General features: G+C 29.1%; 3 protein-coding genes and 1 long non-coding RNA gene across 4 annotated transcripts in view; 2 read left to right on the plus strand and 2 right to left on the minus strand.

Annotated features, from left to right (window-relative positions):
- Positions 1 to 4,454: 4,454 nt before the first annotated feature.
- On the minus strand, positions 4,455 to 8,662 carry LOC126838662 (uncharacterized). The gene is made up of 10 exons (XM_050573268.1): positions 8,638 to 8,662; positions 8,493 to 8,522; positions 7,002 to 7,067; positions 6,836 to 6,877; positions 6,712 to 6,753; positions 6,587 to 6,628; positions 6,463 to 6,504; positions 6,339 to 6,380; positions 6,154 to 6,240; positions 4,455 to 4,920 (listed from the first exon to the last, which is right to left on the minus strand). Exons 1-10 carry the CDS (start codon positions 8,660 to 8,662, stop codon positions 4,646 to 4,648), a joined length of 693 nt encoding a protein of 230 aa, XP_050429225.1. The 3' UTR covers positions 4,455 to 4,645.
- A 120-nt stretch (positions 8,663 to 8,782) lies between these two features.
- LOC126838665 (uncharacterized) lies at positions 8,783 to 9,466 on the minus strand. Its single transcript, XR_007685721.1, has 4 exons — positions 9,358 to 9,466; positions 9,066 to 9,092; positions 8,922 to 8,948; positions 8,783 to 8,830 (listed from the first exon to the last, which is right to left on the minus strand). It is a non-coding gene; the product is annotated as an uncharacterized LOC126838665 (long non-coding RNA).
- Positions 9,467 to 11,589: 2,123 nt separating this feature from the next.
- The window catches only part of LOC126838646 (uncharacterized), a 221,124-nt gene continuing 209,831 nt past the window's right edge, over positions 11,590 to 22,882 (plus strand). Inside the window, exon 1 of the mRNA XM_050573244.1 lies at positions 11,590 to 11,593. The gene's annotated coding sequence lies outside the window, so the exon portion shown is untranslated. The remainder of the gene's footprint in view (positions 11,594 to 22,882) is intronic.
- On the plus strand, positions 14,699 to 22,685 carry LOC126838659 (malignant fibrous histiocytoma-amplified sequence 1-like). Its single transcript, XM_050573263.1, has 4 exons — positions 14,699 to 15,107; positions 18,080 to 18,223; positions 21,806 to 21,973; positions 22,177 to 22,685. The coding sequence occupies exons 1-4, from the start codon at positions 14,951 to 14,953 to the stop codon at positions 22,341 to 22,343; spliced, it is 636 nt and encodes a 211-aa protein (XP_050429220.1). The 5' UTR covers positions 14,699 to 14,950; the 3' UTR covers positions 22,344 to 22,685.

A 22,882-nucleotide genomic window follows, 5' to 3' on the forward strand; every position in this document is an offset into this window, starting at 1 on the left:
AACAACTCTGTGAACAAACATAGAAAATATTTATTTTAATGTGTAATACAACAGTTGTTCATATGTAAGAAAAAAACAGATTTTTTAATATTTTACTAAGTTATTGGCAAAATAATGTTTCTACATGATAATATGCCAGTAAATTTAATATAGTACTTTGCGCTGTTGAATGTTCAAAAAAAAGTCTTGTTTGCATACAATGAAGCGAGATGATAGTTTCAGACGTCAGAGCTATGTAAAGCCTATTACGAATTTTGTCGAACATACCATATTTTAGTTGTTTTACTAGGTGTATTGTTTTAGAATAACTAAAATACAGGGTGTGCAAAAGAAACATATGTTTACAATTTCTGACTACTCTACTGTTCGTCGATAGTGTTGCTTTTAGATTGGTTACCGGAAAACAAATAAGAGCACAATGTCTTGAGTAATTGAAACATTTTCCATTCCTTCTAGAATTGGCACAATACAGTTATATTATGTTTACCTATTTAGCTAAATAATAAATAAACAACAAGTTCAGGGCATATATTATGTTTTTGGGTACCTTTTAATTTGTAGCGAAATAAAAAGCATTTTTTTAACGACTCCGCAGTAATTTTTTCGTTTAAAAGCTAAACCCTCAATCAGAGTACCATACGTCATTATAGGGATCACATTGAATTCATCAGCACGTTTTCATGATGCAAACTATAGGATGAAAACTTATCTTATAGTCTTAAGTTTTTTAGTGTTATTTGTCTCCTCAACGTTATAGTACATTCGTACCTAATCAAAATTAAATGTTATAGAACATAGGTTCTATGTTGAGTTCCGCCATCGGGCGGCTGCTTTTATTCATGTGTATCCAAGTCATTGTATTATTTACTCTTACGGACTTATTGTAATATAATAATTACAGATTGTTTGTTTTACCAATAAAATTTTAAAAAAAAATTTAAAAAAATTTAAAATTATATGTCTTTTGGAGTAAATGCTTTGAAGTTTTTAGTTGTTTTCTAGTAGGTAGTTCTTAAATATTATATTTTCGGTCAGTATTTAAAAACATTTTAAACATTTTTTTTGAAAATCATTTTAGTATTACTTAAATACATAAGTAATTCCCCTGCCGCGGTTATCCCTGTGGTTAGGGGAGAAAGAATTCTACCAAGGGCTTCACACCTGTCGTAAAAGGCGACTAAAGTGACATAGAGCCCTCCGACAAGTGGCCTTCTGACTGGTCACTTCTTCTTGTGACACACCTTCTCCGACCCGCAATTAGCACCCCGTGTTACTAGTCGGTCCGTATTCGTAGGGGATCCCTTCGGGGCGAACCACTAAACCAAAGAAACATCAGGTAATTCCCCTCGCGATTCTGGCGATTCAACGATAAAAAAAATACATAGATAATTAAAAAGTTTTTAAATTGTTTTTTTAAATATTATGATACCTGTAATTTATTTTAGAAATACTCTTATGTTGAATACTATTAAAAGTATTTTTATAACACTGAAATTATTGCAAGGTGCATTTTCAGAGCGATAAGTAATACCTTTTGTAAGTGGCAACCAAAGTTAATACAATTTCAGTACAATTACAATTACAGATAAATACTTTTTCTTTTCATGGATCAAACAGTCCAAAAGATTACAATAAATTACCCTACAAGCAATTATTTATAGAATTTGATTAAGACCATAGGCGTAACTAAAAGGGATTAGCCACCCCAGTCTCTATAATAGCTCCCTAATAGCTCATAAGCTACATAAAAAATGTACCGTATTTTCTATAAGCTTCAAAGTAAATTTAAAAAAAAATGTTTTTAGTATTTTTCTTTTGTAAAAAAAATGTTATGATAAAAATGTATATTTTTTAATATCATAAATTATTTTTCTGTAAAACCAGAAAGAAATAGCGTTCAATCATGACTCTACGATTTAATTATTCACCTACATGGAAAATTATAAATGAAAATAATATATTGACAATCTTGATTGATTGTGTATATACTGATAACCGTGCAATACAAAAGTATTGGGAACATCATCAATATGATTAGTTATTAGAGAAAATGCTCTTAATTCCGTTTTTATGGTGCCAAAAACTGTTGTAAATAAACTCAATTTCAGTGAATATCTTTTAAACCACCTTAAGGGGATTGAGTGCTCGAAAGTATTTTAAAAAAAACAACTGGGACTGTAGCACCCCTAATTAAGGGACTTAGTTATGCTTATGATTAAGGTTTTGGTATTCCTGGTTAATATATAATACATAGAACATAGATTTAGGATTTACATATTATGTATGTACGCATGTAAAGACAATACACTTACAAAGAACTTTGTGAAAAAAACAGAACAATATTTATTTTAATGTGTAATACAACACTTGTTCATATGAAAGAAAAAAAAACAGATTTTTCATATTAATATTATATAAAATATAATATTTCTACACGATAATATGCCGGTAAATAATATATACTTAACACTATTTTATTTTAAAAAAAATACGCGAAAATATTTGTATTATATTAGAATTACTAAAATATAGAGTGTGCCAAAAAAAACACAAATTTAAATTTCTGACAAGACTACTGTCCATCAAGTTTTGCTTATATTGATTTGTAACCTAGCCGGAAAAGAAATTATAAGAATACAATCACTTGAGTAATTAAAACATTTGGTTTTTGTTCTAGAATTAGCTCCTATCCTCCTATAGTGACCCCACCGAAGCATTTAATACTCTTCAACAACACCTCGAACAAATTGGAAAATGATCCTCAAACTGGAAAATTAAAATCAATGCAGAAAAATCTGTACATGTTTCTTTTACTCTCAACAAAAAATACGCCTAATCTCACCCTCCAAGAAGTTCCTATCCCTTCCTTGTCTCAAGTCAAACATCTGGGTATTATTTTAGTTAAATGACTAACCTGGGGCCCCCACCTAAAATCAAAAAGAAAGTCACTAAATACTCAATCGTACTTACTACGTCCTGTACTAAAACCAAAACTTCCTCCTTATTATAAAATGCATAAGTCCTTGTTAAAACCAATTTGGTCATACGGAGCTTTAATATGGGATTGTGCTACACCATCCCAACTAAAAAGAATAGAAGCTTTCCAATCAATTTTCCTCCGTATAAACACGTCCGCTCCATGGTATGTTTCCAACCTCACCGTTCACAATGACTTACACATTGAATCAGTTGAAAGTTTAGTTAAGGCTCACTATAAAAAGTTCCACTCAAGATTACTTCTCCAATCGAATCCATTGATCGCAAGCCAGCACACAGCCACTATTCCGGACTCAACCCCCTTTGCCGTCTAAAAATACAATGGTGTCGTGATCTTCTAAATTGCATCAATGCAACTATTTAATTGCTAGCCGAAACCTGTCTTAAGGGTCCTATCACTGGATAGCTTCCCTACTTGAAGTCTCCAAGTCATTTATTTACATTGTTAACATATTTGCTTATTGTATATTTTTCTTTATGTACAGATTGTAAATGTTAGTTAAAATAAAAAAGAATTGGCACACATTTATTATGTATACCTATTTGGATAGTGAACAAACAATTAAAGTCAATTTAGAGTAGAGTCACTTGTGGTTTTATTATACAATTGTGAATAAACCCTAACTTCAATAAAAATATACTTATTAGCGTATTACGGCGACTGTGTTGCCATCATCAGCGCAACTGCACACATTCGACATATCTTCAGAGTGAGAAGTAATACCTTTTTTCGGTGGCAAAAAAAATAGTCAATTTTAATAGCCGTTTTACTATATTTATATTAAAAATTAATTTCCTTATTTTTTGTCAATATTAACGGTACTGATAAATACTTGAATTTAAATTTTAATCTTAATTTTATTACTTGGGGCTATAATTATGTACAAAGTATATTAATAGTTTAGTACTGCACTAGTGACATATTTTATAAACATCTTTAAGAATTAGTTACAACAGGATTAGAACATAACATAAAACTTGAAAACTTAATAAAAAATATATATTGTTTCTCAAAAATATCTTCTGCACAGTATACTTAAAAACCATTATAACCTCGATTTTCTAGGGTAAGAATTTGATTACCTACACAGAATGCGTTTTACTCCCTCCATGATAGATTTAGAGCAAAAACGTTTAACATACAATTAAATAGAGGATGATACGTGTGAGGTAATGTTATAACCGCTTTTAAAAATATTTTCCACAAAAAAGTTATTATTGTTTTAAAAAAAGTTAGAAATGTATTTTTTCAGTATTCATATTACATATGAATCAAAATAATGATTTTATTATTGAAAAAAAAGTGAGAATCCCTCCAAAGTGAATTAATAATCGCGATAAGAAATTGTATTCTAAGACTATCATCGACCGAGTAAAACGCAATCTATGTTTTGATTGAACAATAATGAGCCGGCAATAAACAATCCTAATAACTGTGCAAATAAACATAAGAAATAGTTTTTTGGTTTAATTTTTTTTTCGAAAAATTAATTATATCCAACTTCTTAAGAAATAGCTGGTATAATGTCCTATTTACTCATTTACTATAGGCGTAACAAAAATAATCCGTATAAACAATAATCAATGACATACTACATTAAACGTTTAACTAATAAATAAACTAATGGAATGTTAATTATGATCCTGTTTAATCAAAAACAATTTCTATCCACGGCTTGTCAATACCGTTCCTATCTACGAAGTAAGTATAGAAACTGTCATTTTTCTCCACATCGTAAAATGTATGTTCATCTGTTTGACTCTTCTTGTGGTTTTCCTCGTCTTGAACGGTTTCACTGATAATACACATTTTATTCTTGCATGTAGCATTTTTTATCAATCGCCGATTGTCACTGCATTGTATCATCAAAGCTACTAATCGACATTTCATACCTGAATCAGTACAACACATTTTCTCCGAATCTAAAATAATACAAATAAATTAAATTTTTTCAATAGAAGTCTTTTTATTTCCAACATAAATCGTCACATTTTTATATTTTAGCTTCAACACGGAGCTGAAAAGAACTTGTGTTGACAATGGTGTATTTTTATTTATTTCCTAAGACGCTGAACCGATTTTTTCATATAGAAAGTCTAGAAATCATACTTAAAAGATTCTTTACTGGTCCACAAATGCCATTTCCACCTCAACCACGCTTATCACCACCCTTAGGTTCAAATGTTTAGTGTATTATTCTTGACTTGAAATTTACACAAAAAATATAATTGTAGTCGTGCTTTTTTTGGGGGGGAAACCCAAAATATCCAATGACATGATATTTCATAATTTTTACCATTTTCAGTTTTCCATCGAAGCTTTTATTTGCAAGATATTTTATTACTTCCAATTATAATAAAAATACAAATTAAAAATGTTTACATTAGACACCAAACCACACTAATAATTCAATTTTTTTGATAGTTAAAATATAGTTGTAAGCAACATGAAAAATTTCAAATTCGTTCATCAAGAATAATTTATTATTAAAAACAAAATCTAAAATGCATTACACTGGCCATCTTCCTCTTAAGGGGATTGCATGAGGTATGTTTTTTTTGACGTTTGGTCTAAAACGTTAAAAAAAACAGGTCTAGAACAGCCCGACAAAATGTCGACTACTTAAGATAGTCAATTCTCATTTCAGAGAATTCAATTCTGTAAAGATATAAGAGATTTTGGCAACTTTACTAAGTTATGAAAGAATCAGATTTTTGATTTTTTTTTGTGTAAAAAAATTTGTAAATAGAATGTTATTAACTCCAAGAAATTTATATTGTTTAATAAAAATCAACTTTCTACATAACATAGTAGTCAAAAAACTTTTTACAGTATTTAAATTGGACAATCCTATGATGTCAACATTGTATCTAACTTTTTAGTTTAAAATAAACCAAAATGGATGTTACTCGTAAAACAAATTATTTAAATTAAAAATAATACCTTGATGCTTATAAAAATTAACCGGTTAATTAATTGACATGGTTAAAATTTATTTAAACCACTTTTTTCTTATATATTGTCTACACAAAACTCTTTAAAAATAGACCACATGCAATCTCCTTAACTCAAGCAGTGAGTCAATACAAGATATAATTTCATAAAAAAAAAACAAATGTATATTGGTTAAATTGTATGAATAGTTTAGTTATTACCCAATATGTTGTACAGAAGCCTTTGCATTACCGGTAACAATAATCGTTTTCGTATATCCAATGCTCGTTCATACATTTTAAAAGAATCTGTTATAATATAAAATAGAGAATTAATAAATAAAAATTGTTTTAAAGAATTAACCTATTTAATTGTTTTAAATACATATTTTGTCGAATACAATTACCTTTAAAGTCTGTATTTTCAAAATCGACTTCTATTTCATCATCTTAAGAATACAATTTTTAAAAAAAATTAAAATTAGGTATAACTATAACTAATAATATAATATATTTGTCGAAAACTATTACCTTTAAAGTCTGTATTTTCAAAATCGACTTCTATTTCATCATCTTAAGAATACAATTTTTAAACAAAATTAAAATTAGGTATAACTATAACTAATAATATAATATATTTGTCGAAAACTATTACCTTTAAAGTCTGTATTTTCAAAATCGACTTCTATTTCATCATCTTAAGAATACATATTTTTTTTATCAATTACAAATAAGGTTAACTAAAACTCATAATATAATATATTTGTCGAAAAGTAGTACCTTTAAAGTCTTTATTTTCAATATCCACTTCTATTTCATCATCTTAAGAATACATTTTTTTTTATCAATTACAAATAAGGTTAACTAAAACTCATAATATAGAATATTTGTCGATAAGTAGTACCTTTAAAATCTTTATTTTCAGTATCCACTTCTATTTTAGTATCTTAAGAAAAAAAATTGTATTTATAAATTACAATTAGGTATAACTAAAACGCATAACTTATTATTTTCCTTTCATCGCCAAGTATAATTTATTTAATTTACTCATTTTAAAACAATGTTTTTACCATAAATATCAGAAATGACTCTTTGTATCCTTATTTCGTTTTCTACTATTTCCCAATCAAAATAATCTAAAATATATACACGATTATTTCCATAATATTATATTTAGAATTCTGCGTCATATCGTATTCTATTTCACTGTTATTTGGTCATTACACTTTGAAATCTCGGATTTTTCTAGTAGAACCCGTCAAAATAGCTTTGGCCGGTTTTTTTTACTTTTAAAATTTACAAAATATTTGTTAAAATGTAAAATTGTGTTTTACAATAATCACTGTGTATGTCATATTAGATTTTATTTTAAATTATTGTAGATAAACTTTTGACCAAATTTTGAAATATTTTAAAACATGGTCGATTGAGGGAAAATCATTTAATTTTTTTTCTTAAAAGTATCAAAATTATCTTTTTAACGTAGGGACGGGAAATGTTCTAATAAATAAATGTATACTAATCTTTTCTTGGGTTAAACACTAAAAAATTATTTTTTTTTTACTTTTTCCCCTTCCAACGAGCCAACAGAGATAAAATGTCGTTATTTAAGACACGAAAAGAATCATTCAAATTGGGTCAAGTAGTTTTCGAGAAGAGTGTTCGACAGCCACCAAAAACGCACGGAAAAAGACCTCAGTAATCTGTTTTTTTTTGTTGACATTTTGACCTCATTGTATTTTATTGTTACTTAATTTTCAGAGTATTTGTGCGATTGAAAAAATATAGTTCAGTTTTTGAAATTTCTTTCGCGAGACGGGTTGAAATAATAAATTCGAAAATACAAGAAAGCCTTTTTTATGGACACTATGTAAGTGTTATAAAATTGTGCTCGAAAATCTAAGATCATTTGCCGTGGAAAACATATAAATATATCATACACTTAGGGTGGATGTTATTATAAATCCTAGCCTTGCAAATAGGTTCTAAGCGAGTAAAACAACAATTATTCAAAAAAAAAAATTTTTAACAAATTAAGTTTTGTATTCACAAAAAAAAAAAAGGATGAAAAATAAGTTTTTGCTAGTGGTTCACAAATAAAGTATGATATGATACACTTTTCCATTCTAATGGTTCTTTCGAAAATAAAAAAGGCGAGTTCCACGAAATTTATTATTTGTTTAAAAAACTGAACTAAAACGACGGTATTTGTATATAATTTCTAAAGTAAGTTTCTAACTCTGTCTTTACCGTCGTCAACAACAAAAATATAAAAAAATAGTTGCATTTATGTCAAACTTCTTGCTCACGCCGCGAAGTAAAATGATTCAAATAAAAATGTCCACAAAAATTAATTTTTGTTACTTATTTGAAACCGATTTGTCGGGCACTAACATAAAGTTATCCAAAAACCCAATAAAAGCGCCTTATTTTGCTTAAGTAGGAACATACTTATCAATTATTCTAATATAAATAATGTTTTTATTTTATTAGAATTAGCAAGGATGTTAAACAAATGAAAAATTAAATTGCTTAAGTCTGTTTAAGAGTTGTATAGTTACCATATTGATACTTGTTAATCGTTGATAAATCTAAAATAAAAACAATCTATGGATACTATTTATCATACACCACCAACCAATATATTTTTATAAAAAATGTCAGACAGTTACAATAATTAATTTTTTTGTCGCAAGTGGTAATTACCTGGCGGAAAAAGAAGATGAGCCATTTCCTCTATAATAAAATGTATTTATATCAATTTGAATGATACAAACATATAATTTGTAAATAATTTTTTAATAAAAAAATTATTTTCTACGATGTTATATAATATATTGAATGTACTTGCCGTATTTAGTAATAATAACAAAACACATAAAAATAATGTCTCTTTTAACTATGAAAACAAAAACAATTCTGATGTATTCACATAATATGGCACACCAAGGTGTAGATTATAATTTATTTTAATGAATGGGTAATTTTACCTGGACTCAAGTTATATATAATTTCATCTGTAATAAATACAATATATAAATAATATTTATTTATTTACCTAAGTAGAAAAAAGTGTATTGCTTAGGTATTGCTTAGGTGCTATTGAGAGTACATTTAACAAATTAATTTCTTACTCGTCTTGTACATTTGTATACAGCTATCTAAAAAATGTTATAGTTTTTGAAATTTGCAAGTTGTCTCAAATGAAAATATTGATATGCAAACTTTAACCATTACATAATATAGTTTTTTTATTGTTAACGAATTAGACGTTCTTTATTTTATTGAAAGATAAATTAATTGTTTTTCAAATTCATATAGCTCAATAAAACAAACACAATAATATTAACGGGTAAAACAATAAATTATTTCTAATAAACATTTGTGATAAAAACAGAAAAAACTATAATAGTTGTCAGTCGTTACCTTCTAAGTCATTGCTAACAGTTTTACATATCATGAAATAACAACTAAATGTTGTGAACAACAAAAGCAATTTTTCTGTATTCACTGCCATTTGTATAACTATATTATCTGCAAACCAAATAATGAGAAACATAATTAATATTAATGGGAAAGAACTAATACAGTATACGCCTAGCTCTATAAAAAATATATTACAGTAATCTGTAAGAAATAAACAGTGTATTTTAAGAGGGTGCTTTAATTTGAAAATGTTTTAAATGCCATTATGTTAGATGTTTTATTTGGGGTTTACCCCTCCGACTGATAGTTTAAACCAAGAAATTTTCTAAAAAATACATTTTTCTGTTTTAGAAGAGTGAAAAATTACTATGTTTTAAATGTTTAATAAGACGAAATTTTGAATACTTTTAAATTTAAAAACGCATACTTAGTTTGTCCTCTAAAATTTGTCATCACCTCTCCATAGGTGTTTAGCTCTTAAACCATAACAGATTCTATGTTACTATTTTTCGGTTAGAAAGATAGTGAAAACGTTTTTATGTTCTTAATGATGGCTAGGAAAAAAATTACCAATAAAAAATCGTTGATTCAGGCAATTAAAATTCTACGGAAAGTTGCCTTTGCCGAACCACTTACTAAACGGGAAATAACACCCTCATAAAGTATTTTTATCGCTATAAAATACATAACACTATTTTGAAATTAACAGCTTCTCCCGTGCTTACTATATTAACATTTTGCTGTGCTTACCCTTTAGAATTAACTCACTTAAATATTTAATTCTACATAATAATAGTTTGTTTCCATTCAAACTCTGTCTACCTACTTTGAAAATCTATGAAAATATAACAAAATAAATATTTTTCAAAAAGAATAATACTTACCGTGACCTACTGGTTTATACACTTAATAGTCACACACTGCGATATTGTTTTTCTTTCAATTTTTTCATAAACTTTTTATGTATCACATGTGTCTCATGTGTTGCATTAGAGTAAATAGTTGAACACTTGTTTAATGTTCATACATACACTGACATAAGATTTACTATTTTGCAAAAATATTATATTACCTGAACGTGTTATAAAAGTCTATACCTAATTATGTAATGATTTAAAGAAAATTTTGTTGTTTGAAGCTCAGAATATATTGATTTTTACATTGACGTGTTTCTTTTTTTAAGCCTGTACTCTGTAATCTGTACCCATAACATTTTTTATAATTTTGACTTGCTTGTATTTAATACATAATAATAACCAATAGTGTATGATGTCTTTAAGTTTAGATAGTATACTCAATGATAATATCAAAGTATTATTATTATCATGACATGTTACAAATCAGTACAACGCCTCGTTACAACTAAAACATACTATTCACATGTTGTATTGTGTTATGTACATACGACACATTGTATAAATTAATTAACTATTATGTAATAATTAATAACATAATATATGTTATACATGGTGCAAACTATCACTCCTCATAATATTTTTTAATTAATATTATTATTATGGTTTATTAATTATTACACAGCTATTTCGTTATTAGAAAAGATTAAAAAAACATATATATATTTAAAATGTTATTTGCATTAACTTAATGCCTCTGTAGTGGCGCAGTTGTGATAAGGCACAATACATCACATTATGTGTCCCACACATACTAAGACGAAATCAAATTATCAATACAGTACACATTGTTTTCAAAAGTAAAGTTCTGTCAATTTGAAAATTTTATTCAAAACAAAATGTCCACAAATCACATCAGAAGGTCAAAAGACTAGTATCACAAACACCCACATGATGATAGCTGGCGTTTTGCCTATTATTATTTTGCGCAGACAATAACCCTTTAATAAGTTGGCCAAGGCCAAAGCATGTGTTTTTTAACTTTTAAACAGCAAAAACCATGAGGTGCCTGTTTTTCATCAAGATTAAAATTTTACATTTTTTTTTTCAAAAGTGTTACACAAAAATGCTATCATATGATAATTATTGTTTTGTTTTCAAAATAAAAACGAAAATCATCTCAAACATTGAGTATTAAATATTATCAGTGTCGTTAGCTAATAATGTGTTCGGATCCCGTTAGGTACATAATTTTTTTACCTTATGCTTATCAATTACCATCGACTAACTGCGATTTACCACCCTACCATACTTATGTAGTGTCATAACAAATGCATATATCTGGCTAAAAAGCGAGATAAAACCTTAATAAGTAAAATATCGTCCAGCTGCTCAATCCATGGGTTGCTACGAGGACACTCCATAATATTCAGCGCACGCAGTATACAGTGTTCACATAATCAACAGATAGTCGCTTTAATATAAGATACCAATTACTTATAGCATCAATGCGAAGCTAAGAAGATGTTCATTTTACAAAGACAAGCTTTTCTTTTGTTCTTTTGCGTCTGGACTCGCGTTAACTTTTTAACCGCCAAACTGATTTCTTTAAGTAACCAGCCTGTACATTGGAAATCGTTCGACAAAGGTTTCTTGGTAAAGCCAAAAGTCTTTTCACCTGTCCCCCTTTGGGAGCATGATATCACTCTTAATTATTAAGGGGTTCGGTATAGGCAATTTGTTTGTAAAATTTAGATTTAAAAATTCTTAGTATTAGTAACAATAACAATAATAACCAATCTAATTGTTATTATTCCTACTAATAAAAAAATAATTGTTTATAATGTAAAATGCGTAATTTTTGTTTATGGAAATTAATAGTCAACAGTTCTTCGAGGAAAAATGATATTTTTATTTTAATAAATAGCAGTTTTTTATTAAAGTTTATAACCTCCGTTAAAAGAACGCTTTGTCTCTATTTACTAATGGTTAAGTATAGGAGATTGATGTTTATAATAATTAGCTCAGCACTGAGAGTTCTTGAACGATAATTTTTTTTTATCAGTGGCTATTATAGCATTTATAAAATATTTTTCTAACTTAAACATAAAGCTACACCGCTCCCGTTTCGCTAGGTCCATGATAGTTAAATGATTAAATTAAGAATTTATGTTTTGAAATTTCTGTATAACAGTGTATGGATGAGAAATATCGATATTTTTATTTTAAAAATGTTAAAGCTATAATTTGATGAGATTGTACATCATATTATCAGCACAATAATTGCTTGAAATGTTGATTTATATTATTCAGCCCATTTAGATATCACTATGTCTTTTGTTGCACATTTTGCAGATTTCTAAAACATAAGTACATTGAAATCGACAACTATTTTTGCTAATGTTGTTTATTTCTTTTGTTTTGGGTCAATAAACTGAATGAATCGCATCATTGCACGTGATTTAGAAATATTCGAGGAAGCTAAAATGCTAAAACTATTCTAAATGAATATTTGTGTTAGTTATATCGTCATGTATCACGACAGTCGTGAATCAACAAATGATTCAGTTAGTGTAGGTGTCATTAATACAAATATCAGTAAATAACATGTTGTTGATAAACATGATATTCATATTGTTCAAGTACAAGTAACCACTGTAAAAGTAATTTAAACGATTTTTATCATTTCAACTGCAACCATCTAGACATTTAAAATGTTCAAATGTACAATACATTTTTGTTTCATTGCTTACTATTTATATTAAACAATTATATAATAATATGTCGGTTCCTATTTTTATACTTTTAAAAGTTTCAATAAAAAATTACTCATCAAGAAGATACATTTAATAATTTCATATTGTCTAAATTTGTATATGAAGCTTTTTAAAGTTACAAAACATTTTCAAAAAATCTTTTACACTGGAGTGGCACCAAAATAAATCGATTTTTGGATTTTAAAACACATTCTAAAAAGTTATACAACAATATACCAGTGAAAAATTTGTTCGGTTGTTGCCTAAAATGTGTTTATGATGTATGAAAACTATGTATTATTAGCAGGGCTCGGAAGTTGTAGCATTTCTGACTTATTTATTTTTGTTAATCTTAGAACATCCCAAGTAAGATACAAATTTGTTTCACACTTTCCTAATGTCATAAATTAATTTTTGTTGCTAATTTTTGCATATTTACTTGTCATTTTTTTGACAATTTTATTTTGCATATTTTTCAGTACTTAGATGCTATGTATGCATGTTTTGGTATTTCTAAGTGTAATTAAAGCGCTAAAAAATACTTTTTATTTTTGTTAGTGATATAACTTCCGATCCCTAATTATTAGTAATGAAGCGCTACGTAGTCAAACTTTGCTTTTAATTTTAAAATGTCCCAAATTGAAATTACAAAAGTTTTGGTTGATTGTATTTTTGGGCAAGTGGGAAAAAAACGTTAGCCCATGTTGTTTACTCAACTACTAGTGAACAGTGTACAAGAGCTACTAAATATGTATTGTTCTCTTCTAGCAAATTTGGACTGATGAGACTTGTGAGCAAAAACTCCAAGTGGTTGACTTATAAATGAAAACATGGATGCACGAGGAGTAGAATAGATGAAAACGAATAACCGACACATTTCTAGTGTGAACTATTTTTTTGTTATGCGTGCTAACTTAAAATCAAAATACCTAGTACAAAAAAACATTTGATAAGTAAAAACATATTATACAAATGGAAAACAATTTTAAATCAGTTTTTTCATTAATAAAACATCAAAATATGTGACCAATAAATAGCCTCACCTAAGAGCCTAGTCTTGATTTATGGGCGTTTTAAAATAGAATAATTGAAATATTTTTACAAGTTTTGCCAGTCCTTGCTCGTGCAAATACCCGTCGGCCTATTATTAGGAAACACGTGGAATTGTTGCATCCGAACAAGAGCTTTTGTCCACAATAAGGGCCGCTCTAATCTCTTTGTTTTCCCGGCACAACATTATTATTGTCACGGCCCGTTTTGTTTCTTCCCACAGGCATCATGGGCCTTTGTAAGAGTTGCCGTTTTGGCATTGTTTCGGGCTATATTGTTGACGTTGTGCGCGGCACGTAGGAAGGTACAACGACTCCGGGAATTGACATGAGAAACGACGAAGTTGTGTTTAATAATCTTTGCCAATTTCCAAAACAAAAAGCAATGACTACATGGACAAAGAGAAAAAAGAATTCTGCGAAAAACCTAGTACGAATATCTGCGTACGAGTCTAGGCGTGACTTCGTGGCTTGGGCAGCAGCTGACTATCCCTGTGGATACAACAAAACGGCGATGACTAAAAATAACCGACAGCTAAACATAAACGGCTACCGTACGGCTGTCGAGGTGAACCGCACGCGACCGACACGAGCGAGCCGCCGCCCCGCCGCTGTACCATTGTCAAATAGCTGCATCAGATGTAGTATATTATTATTATACACATTGTGTTACAAATGATAAAAACCCATCGGACGGTCTGGTACGGTATACAGTGCCCGGCGGTCCGCGGTCCCCGTCAGAGTGCCCTTACGGTTTGTGTGTGTTATCCACAGTCCGTGGTATATAGTTTTTTGTAATTGTTTTTTTTTGTTTTCTCACATTTTTCACATCACTTTGTTCGATTCGCTATACGGTGTAACGCGACAACCGGCGTTGGAAAGAAAAGGAAATAGAAAACTGATAATATACACATTTTTTTTTCTCCTGTCCAAAATGAGACCGCCAATCGAAGAGGAAATCGAAGCGGCAGAAGTGGAAGTGGCTGACAACCACTATGCTGCCATGTCGTTGGTGACGACCAGACTGGCCGGAAACGCGGTAATCCGCGTGGTCAACCGTTGTAACGAGGCGCAAGAGAGCTGCAATTTGGGTAATGAACCCTTGACCTTTGTATAGTATATAATATTACATTTAGTTATATTCTGTAACAGCATAAGAGTGGCTGTGGCAACGTTGCACGTTATATTTTTTGAAATTTTACTGGGGAGTATTTTTTTCCTAAACCGATAAATACTACAAGGCTGTTAAACCACATTCTGCACTATTTACCGGTTAATTTTGAGTACTAACTCTTACATAACATTCCAATTCAGCAAAGAAAGTTGTTCTGGAAAAAAAAGACTATCAAATGTAACGTTGCTCCAGCCACCCTTTGTTGTGCCTAGGATGTTGAGAGCACAGGAAGTGTGTTATGGTATAGTACTGTATTAATGTGTCACACAAATCAACCGCAGAGTATACTTTAGTATTATTCTTTATTTGATACATCTTACACGTTTTTATAATCAAAACAGTGTCTTTATGTGTTAGATAATTTTACAACTTTAGACTTTTCGAAAACAAAAAATGAGATGCACAATTGAAATTTCGCTATTATACCAACAAGGTACTTGAGTGGTGTTTATAGAACTCTAATGATAATTTCTAGACCACCATGCTGTTCTACAAAGCTAAAAAATTACAAATAAAAAAAAACGCAATCAACACTCACCGCTAGGTCTTGCGAAAGGCAATTATTATGCTTTTAAACATATTATATTTTATTCACTTAAGAAATTCTTCTGCGCTAGACCGGATCTGTGTGTATGAACGCGTTACCCCGCGAGCACACTCGGATTGACGATTGTTTTATTTTTTGCCAAATACATACTTATGCTACAGAAAAAGCGTTCAGTCATACTTGCGGCTGGTTAATAATTACTGAGGTTATAATTTTATAGCTGAACATAATATATTTTAAAGATTTTTCTTTTTTGTCTTCAAACACGCTACTGTTTTTATATTCCCTGTGTATTATAAGTATCGTAAACGCGTTAAGATAATAACAATAGATTTCCCGACTTTCTCCGCGTATCAGTCGACCGTGAGATAACTTACTCGCAAGATCCGGCGTTTTTATTATTGTGTTTGATGTGTAAACAATTAATTAGCACCAGAGCTAGACAGTCTGGCCAATAATTATTATGTAGTTAAAGATTTACAAAATTCAGTAACTGTAACTTTTAACCTGTTGATAGACGATCTAAACTTATTTTAAAAATTATGTTTACTTTCAATAGTCACTACGGTTAAAAAATAAAGGTTTTTTCATTTTTATCCTCGAGATAGGGTTAAACGTAAATATAATGTAAAGAAATGAGAATAATGTAAATCATTTATAATTGTTCGCAAAAACAATTAACAATTGCCTATACTTTCGCCCCATATACTTACTATGTCCTATTCGACCTTAATATGTTTCTTGTGACTGGGACAATGTATATTTATACTTCCAAAATTATTCCTTCCAATTATGAAATATTGTATTATCCAAATAATATTATGTTTACACCATACTTTAACAGGAAATTCAATAACAATAACACTATTTTTTTATCGACATTTCCTTATATTTTAAATGTAGTAGTTGAATAATTTTTTCCCAAATCCTCAAACAATAATTATGACATGCTTATAATATTTTCCATCTAATCTCAACAGAGCATTTGGAAAATATTCGTTGTTGTGTGACATTAACCCACTGTAGTACTGACCACTTGAAGTTGAAACAATACAGCTTCAACGTTTTACAATTTTACAATAACCCAATCACATTAACCAGTGTCTTTGGGTTTTGCGATCAACGATACATTCTCGTGTAAACGGTATAACGGTTATTTCGTTTACGCGTTTATAACAATTTCACTTAGGTGTACAGTCAAGTTTTTTTTGTACTTTTTGTATACCAGACTTTGGAAAAAAAAAATAACACCTGACTATGACGTATACCTACTACGCTTCCGCAACAACGGCGGCGCGCATACATAATCCAATTTCCTCGTCTAAAGCGTTTTCCCAAAGCTATTAGGACTCCCGCCTCCCCATCAAAAAAAAAAAAAAATATATATATATATGTAAATACCAAACCCGACCAACATCCATCTAAAACGTTAAAAAAAAATGTTTATTTTTGCAGTGTTCGCTAAAAATTGGTTAGGAAAAATATTGATATGATATTTAAAGCCCTTTGCCAGCTTTTGCATAGGCCACAATATATTATATTAACATTATAACCTAAGCCTGTATCGAGTATAAAGTACAAAGTATTGGAAGTGCCACAGACTATGTTTCCGCAAAGTGTCAACGTTTTTTAAAAACACATTTTTTTTTAAGTATGAAAATCATTGCGATGAGTTAGTCGATTCCGGTTTGTGCGCGATGGTTATGCACCTTATATGGCTGATAGACATTGAAACGGACATTTGCGCGGAAAGCGTGTACACTGTAGTATGCATAGTATGCCTATAGGTATCATACCTATCACTTAGGTCGACCTTGTGCGGTCTACATGTGGACTTCCTGAACGGGCGACCGCTAATCCCCGCCACGCGTTGTATTTCGTGACGGGCCTAAAGAAGAAGTAATTCTTTCACAACAACAAAAAAAAAACCTTTTGTCTTTTGTTGTACATAAACGTCGTCGTAGAAGCATTAGATTATACGATACACATATTGTGTTCTGTATGTATATACCTACTCAATGGTATAAATAAGCACAAAACGTATCGCGCTATTTGACTCAATTAGCTCGACACAAAGGTACGAAAATAGTATTTTTAGTTTTTATTAACGCACCAAGAAATTTTCTCGTTTCTCGAAGGCGCACGACGAATATTTCATAAGAAAACAAAGTTGATTTATATTATGGAGAAAGGCCTGCTCGAGATTGCTCGTCATTTGCAGTTGTATAATTTTTTTATTTTATTTTAATAATGGTTATTTTTTGTATGTGCGCGCTAAAAGGACAACTGCGCAGCCGGTAGGAAATAAATCTAAAAAAATCTTTTTGTTTATGTTATTTTAGATCTGTCAGAGTGCCAACTAATGCAGATTCCCGACGCAATTTACCTACTCATGCAAAACACAAACTTGACCACGTGCGATTTATCCAACAACGTAATTTCAAAACTTCCCCCCAAGTTCCCGGAGCGGTTTACGGCCATTACAGGTAAAGTATTTAAGTGCGCTAATGGTCCTTAGCATCACAATGATTCAGTCGATTCATATTATACTTCAACTAAAACCGCAACCCACATGGTTGAGTATTGAGTGTTCTGTGTTTGTTTTTTTCTAACCAATCAAAGTGTTTTCAGTAATATCACTAAAACTGCACTTATTTTAAACTGCATTGATCGCGCAAGTTCATAATGCAAACATCAGTAACCTAATGCTGACTAATATAAAATAGATGTACCAACCTAATGTAGGTTACTACATACTATGAAGAACGAATAAGCTTTTATTTATTGATCCATGGGTTAATATGGCCTGTACAAGTAATTAGTGACTAGAAGACAATATTTCCATTGAACTCTTCAATAACTGTCTCAAAGGGATTGCATGCGATCTGTTTTTTTGACGTTTAGACCAAAATGCCAAACAAAATTTCGACTACTTAGGATAGTCCGATTTCCATTCTGTAAAGAATAAAGATATACGAGTTCTTTGGCAACTTTACTGGGTTTTGTAAGAAACAGATTTTAGATTTTTTGATTTTTTTTATAAATAAATTGGTTTTATTAGTGAAAAAATTGAAAATTTTATTTTATTAACTACAAGAATTTGAAATTTTTGAATGAAAATCGGCTTGCTACATAACATAGTAATGTAGCCAAAGAACTCAAATCTTTTAACAGAACTCAAATAGGACTATCCTATGTAGTCAAAATTGTATCTAGCTTTTTGGTCTAAGCTAAACAGTAAACCAAAATGGCTGTTACTCATAAAAAAAAAATTTTTAATTAAAAAATATACATTGAAACTTATACAAATTAACCGGTAAATTAAAATTACTATTTTACTTAAATATTGCCTATACAAAACTCCTTAAAAATAGACCGCATGCAATAAATCCTCGGATATTCTCCATAACCTAACCTAACGCGTTGTTCGTAAGTTTATGACTGATTCTCAATTTTTTTTATTTAATCAATCCGACTTTGATAACCATTATAATTCTGTTAGTAGATTTATTTGGTTATCGAATCTATTAGTATATCGCTTATTTTGCTAAAAAGAGACCACCACTCATTAACGTATTTAGGTATTTTTAGGAGAAAAATCAATATTTTATGTTAAAACACAAATAGAAACACTTAAAAAACTTGGTAAAATGTCGGTTGTATTAGGCCTATTAACCTATTCACTTGCACTTAGTGAATATGCCACACAGTCACAATATGAAAACTTGGATATAACAATCTTATATCCATCTATTTTATGTCAACCTATTTTGTGCTTATCAATCCAACCATGTATTAGGGTTGTGATTTACATTAGACTAATCAAATTGTTGAGGTATTCGAATACTTGGATTCAATGCCTAATTTTTAAAAATTAGGCCAACTATTCGAATAATTATCATTCTTTTACACTACCACGTCAGATCCTCTTAAAATGTAAAACATTTGATAACTAACTTTCATTATTCTATTATAAAGTTGTAATAATTATCAATAAGTATAAAACTAAGTGAATAAAACGACATGTATTTATTTTATGATATGTAATCATCATGTAGCTGTGCGTATAATTCATTTATAATATATTTGAAAATACTTATTCAAATAGGTAAATAAAATATTTCAATATTATTTCAAAGAAAATAGTTTTTACCGAAAATAACTCTACTACATTAATTATTGTAAATTGGTTATTTTTAATATAAATAAAAGATGTGGTAAATTGAATAATTTTTAATCATAGACGTTTAGTATATAATATAAATATTGTACAACCAAAAACTCATTTTTGTAAAAGTAATTAAAATATAAATTTCTTAACCTCTTATCACTTCAAATCCACATATTATTATTATTATATCGAGAATGAACTTAACTTAGATCTGCAGACTTTTAGTTATTATATATTTTAATAATTAGGAATAATTTGGCTATCCGATTTCAACTAGTGATAGGGAGACTAATAGGTATCTTTCCAAGCCCCCTATTTGCACATTTGAGTATATCTATAAGTCATAATAATCTAATAAACAAAGTAGAACTTTGAGTACCTAACTATAAATGTTAAATTTATGATAAATAGCCTATGTCACAATGATACGATTTTACTTATTTAACACAACGTTGTTAAAGCAATTATGTTTACTATATAAGTCCTTCTAATATTGTATAAAACAATGTGTCTACAGAACTGTTTCGGTTGTATAATGTATTAATAATGCATTGTTTTCACTTTTCAAAATTACTAATACAATGCTTTTTGCATTTTAAAATTGTTTTTAAATCAAATCAAATATTATATTAATTATAAACTATTAAAACACAAACACTCTTCTGGACCCTTGCAAGAAATGCGATACAATTAATGTTTTAGTATTGTTTATTTTACACTAAAATGATGATGTTGTCCAAGTGTTATGGTTAGTCTTTTTTCAAGGATTAAAAATCGTAATTAGAAGCTTCGAAAATAATTCTCCAGACCTAATTAACAACCTAGCGAGCTAATTTCCTAACTAGGAAGCAATAATTACCCAGAAGTAATTTACATAAACGTTGTTATATTTAACACTTAGTGAACGCTTGGGTTGAGTACAATATTGAAAATATTTTTAAAAATCGCAGTTATTGCAATAGTATAAACCGACAATAATGTTTTTTTAAATTTTAGATTACATATTTAGGCAAATGCTTTAACGGTTTGCAAACAATTTTTACCCTTAAAATTACTCGAATAATAATTATTACTTGATAAGATTTCGTATTTGTCCATTATGAAGTTAATAATGACCATATTAGACACAATAATATGTGTTTAGACAAAAATGACAAATTTATCATTAAATAGCTGAAATTTTATGATTTCTGACAAATTATGACAAATTTACTATATCGACTATCTTCTTGTCTATACTATTGAGTATTGATTATACAATATATTGCTGATTAAAAAACAAATCTGAAAAGGGCTTAACATTTTTGACTAGTTAAAATTAAAAAATGACCCATGCCAATTTATATTGCCAATGTTCTAGCACCACGTTGAGATAATTGCTAAACCCTATTCAAATATCGGCTATTTATTTTATATACTTTACACGCATCCCTATTATTTAATTTTTATCTATAGCATATCAATCATACAATAAATTGCGTGCAATAATGCATAGACAAAATTACAATGTTTTGGTCTTGTCATAAACAACGTTATTGTTTACGTAAAAACAATAAATTAGTACGGTATAATACAATATCGACAAATAAGGATCTGCCTTATAATTTTTTAGGCTAATTCTATTTTTATACTAGTTTTTTAATAGTTCATTTTTGGATGCAATATTAAATCTCGAATATCTATCATCACTGACGTTAACAAATTACATACATTACAAAAAAAAAACCATGTGTGCCTACTGTCTATTTTAATAATGTGTTTTGTATTAGGTATATTAAGTCTATTATGCAATCGTTATTTGCTACAATTGTTTTAAAACGTCAAATTATATTTTATCATGATAGAAATGTATAATTGTACGGCCATTAAACGTTTCTCGCTTGATTTTTTTTTACAGAGTTGAATTTATCTCATAATCAAATCAGTAAATTGCCAAATCAACTATCGGAGATGAAATCTCTTCAGAAACTGAATATCTCTCACAATTCTTTTGTCGAGTTACCAGAATCGATCAGTGAGCTAAAAGAATTGTGCACGCTTATTGCCAGCCACAATTTTATAATTGGTAAACAAATAAATAAATAACGTTTATATACTAGCAATTATTGCTTTACTCTAACCATTATGAAAAAACAATTATGTCTAGGGTGGCCGGGGGTGTAAAAAAGAATTTTGGGGAGGTGTTTGACATGCCAGCCGTTATTGATCATTATTGTATTTGGTTGTGTTTAAATAGCATGACGTTATAATATCGTTGATGACTTTTAGATGTTAATTTCAAATCGTTGGAGTCGTGTTTGAGACAATTGAAAGAAGCGGATTTCTCAGAGAACCCGTTGAACGAGTCGACACTGGACATGTTGACACAACAATTACCCTTCAGGGTGCATTTTACGGCCCCCAACGACGAAGACTGGAGAGACTTAGACAACTGATAAATGCTATTGTAGAGATTATAACAAAAGAAAAAAAAGTGATTCATAATACAGAAATATATTTTTAATTAGCTAATAAAATGTTTTTATTTCATTATTTTTTTTATCATAATTCTTTTTTTAATTATTATTATTTTTGGCGGTTCGTTCGCTCCGAAATAACAACTGAAATGAATAATTACATAAAATAATAAAATTTGGGTCCCTACCCACATATCACTGCATATATGCCATCAAATTTTTTTACACATACATATCATTATTGTAATAACAATATACATTACATAAATTATATTCTTGTTTTTTTTTGTATTTACACTTAAATAAATGACGTTAAAAGTTTTGTTGTTGTTTACAAGCATAACAATTAATAAATAAATAAAATAAAAATAATAATAATAATATATTCTAAATAAGAGTGTTTTTTGGTTGTAATAATAATATGATGTAGATTATAATTATTATTAAAATGACAATAGTTATTAGTTTTACAATTTTTTTTTTATTGTACAAAGAAATAAAAAGTAAAACCAAAGAGA

Source organism: Adelges cooleyi, unplaced genomic scaffold (assembly GCF_023614345.1).
Source record: "Adelges cooleyi isolate 19-005CV unplaced genomic scaffold, UGA_ACOO_1.1 ACOO_flye_CR_arks_rails_tigmint_CR_PRNA_30, whole genome shotgun sequence".
Lineage (NCBI taxonomy): Eukaryota > Metazoa > Arthropoda > Insecta > Hemiptera > Adelgidae > Adelges > Adelges cooleyi.

Coding starts and splice junctions, on each gene's coding strand:
- LOC126838662 (XM_050573268.1), bottom strand. CDS start 8,662: ATGGCTCATCTTCTTTTTCCGCCAG. Junction 8,523..8,637: donor TCATCTTCTTTTTCCGCCAG/GTAATTACCACT, acceptor TTTTTATTTTAG/ATTTATCAACGATTAACAAG. Junction 6,505..6,586: donor TGAAAATACAGACTTTAAAG/GTAATAGTTTTC, acceptor TGTATTCTTAAG/ATGATGAAATAGAAGTCGAT.
- LOC126838659 (XM_050573263.1), top strand. CDS start 14,951: ATGAGACCGCCAATCGAAGAGGAAATCGAAGCGGCAGAAGTGGAAGTG. Junction 15,108..18,079: donor GCAAGAGAGCTGCAATTTGG/GTAATGAACCCT, acceptor ATGTTATTTTAG/ATCTGTCAGAGTGCCAACTA. Junction 21,974..22,176: donor CAGCCACAATTTTATAATTG/GTAAACAAATAA, acceptor GATGACTTTTAG/ATGTTAATTTCAAATCGTTG.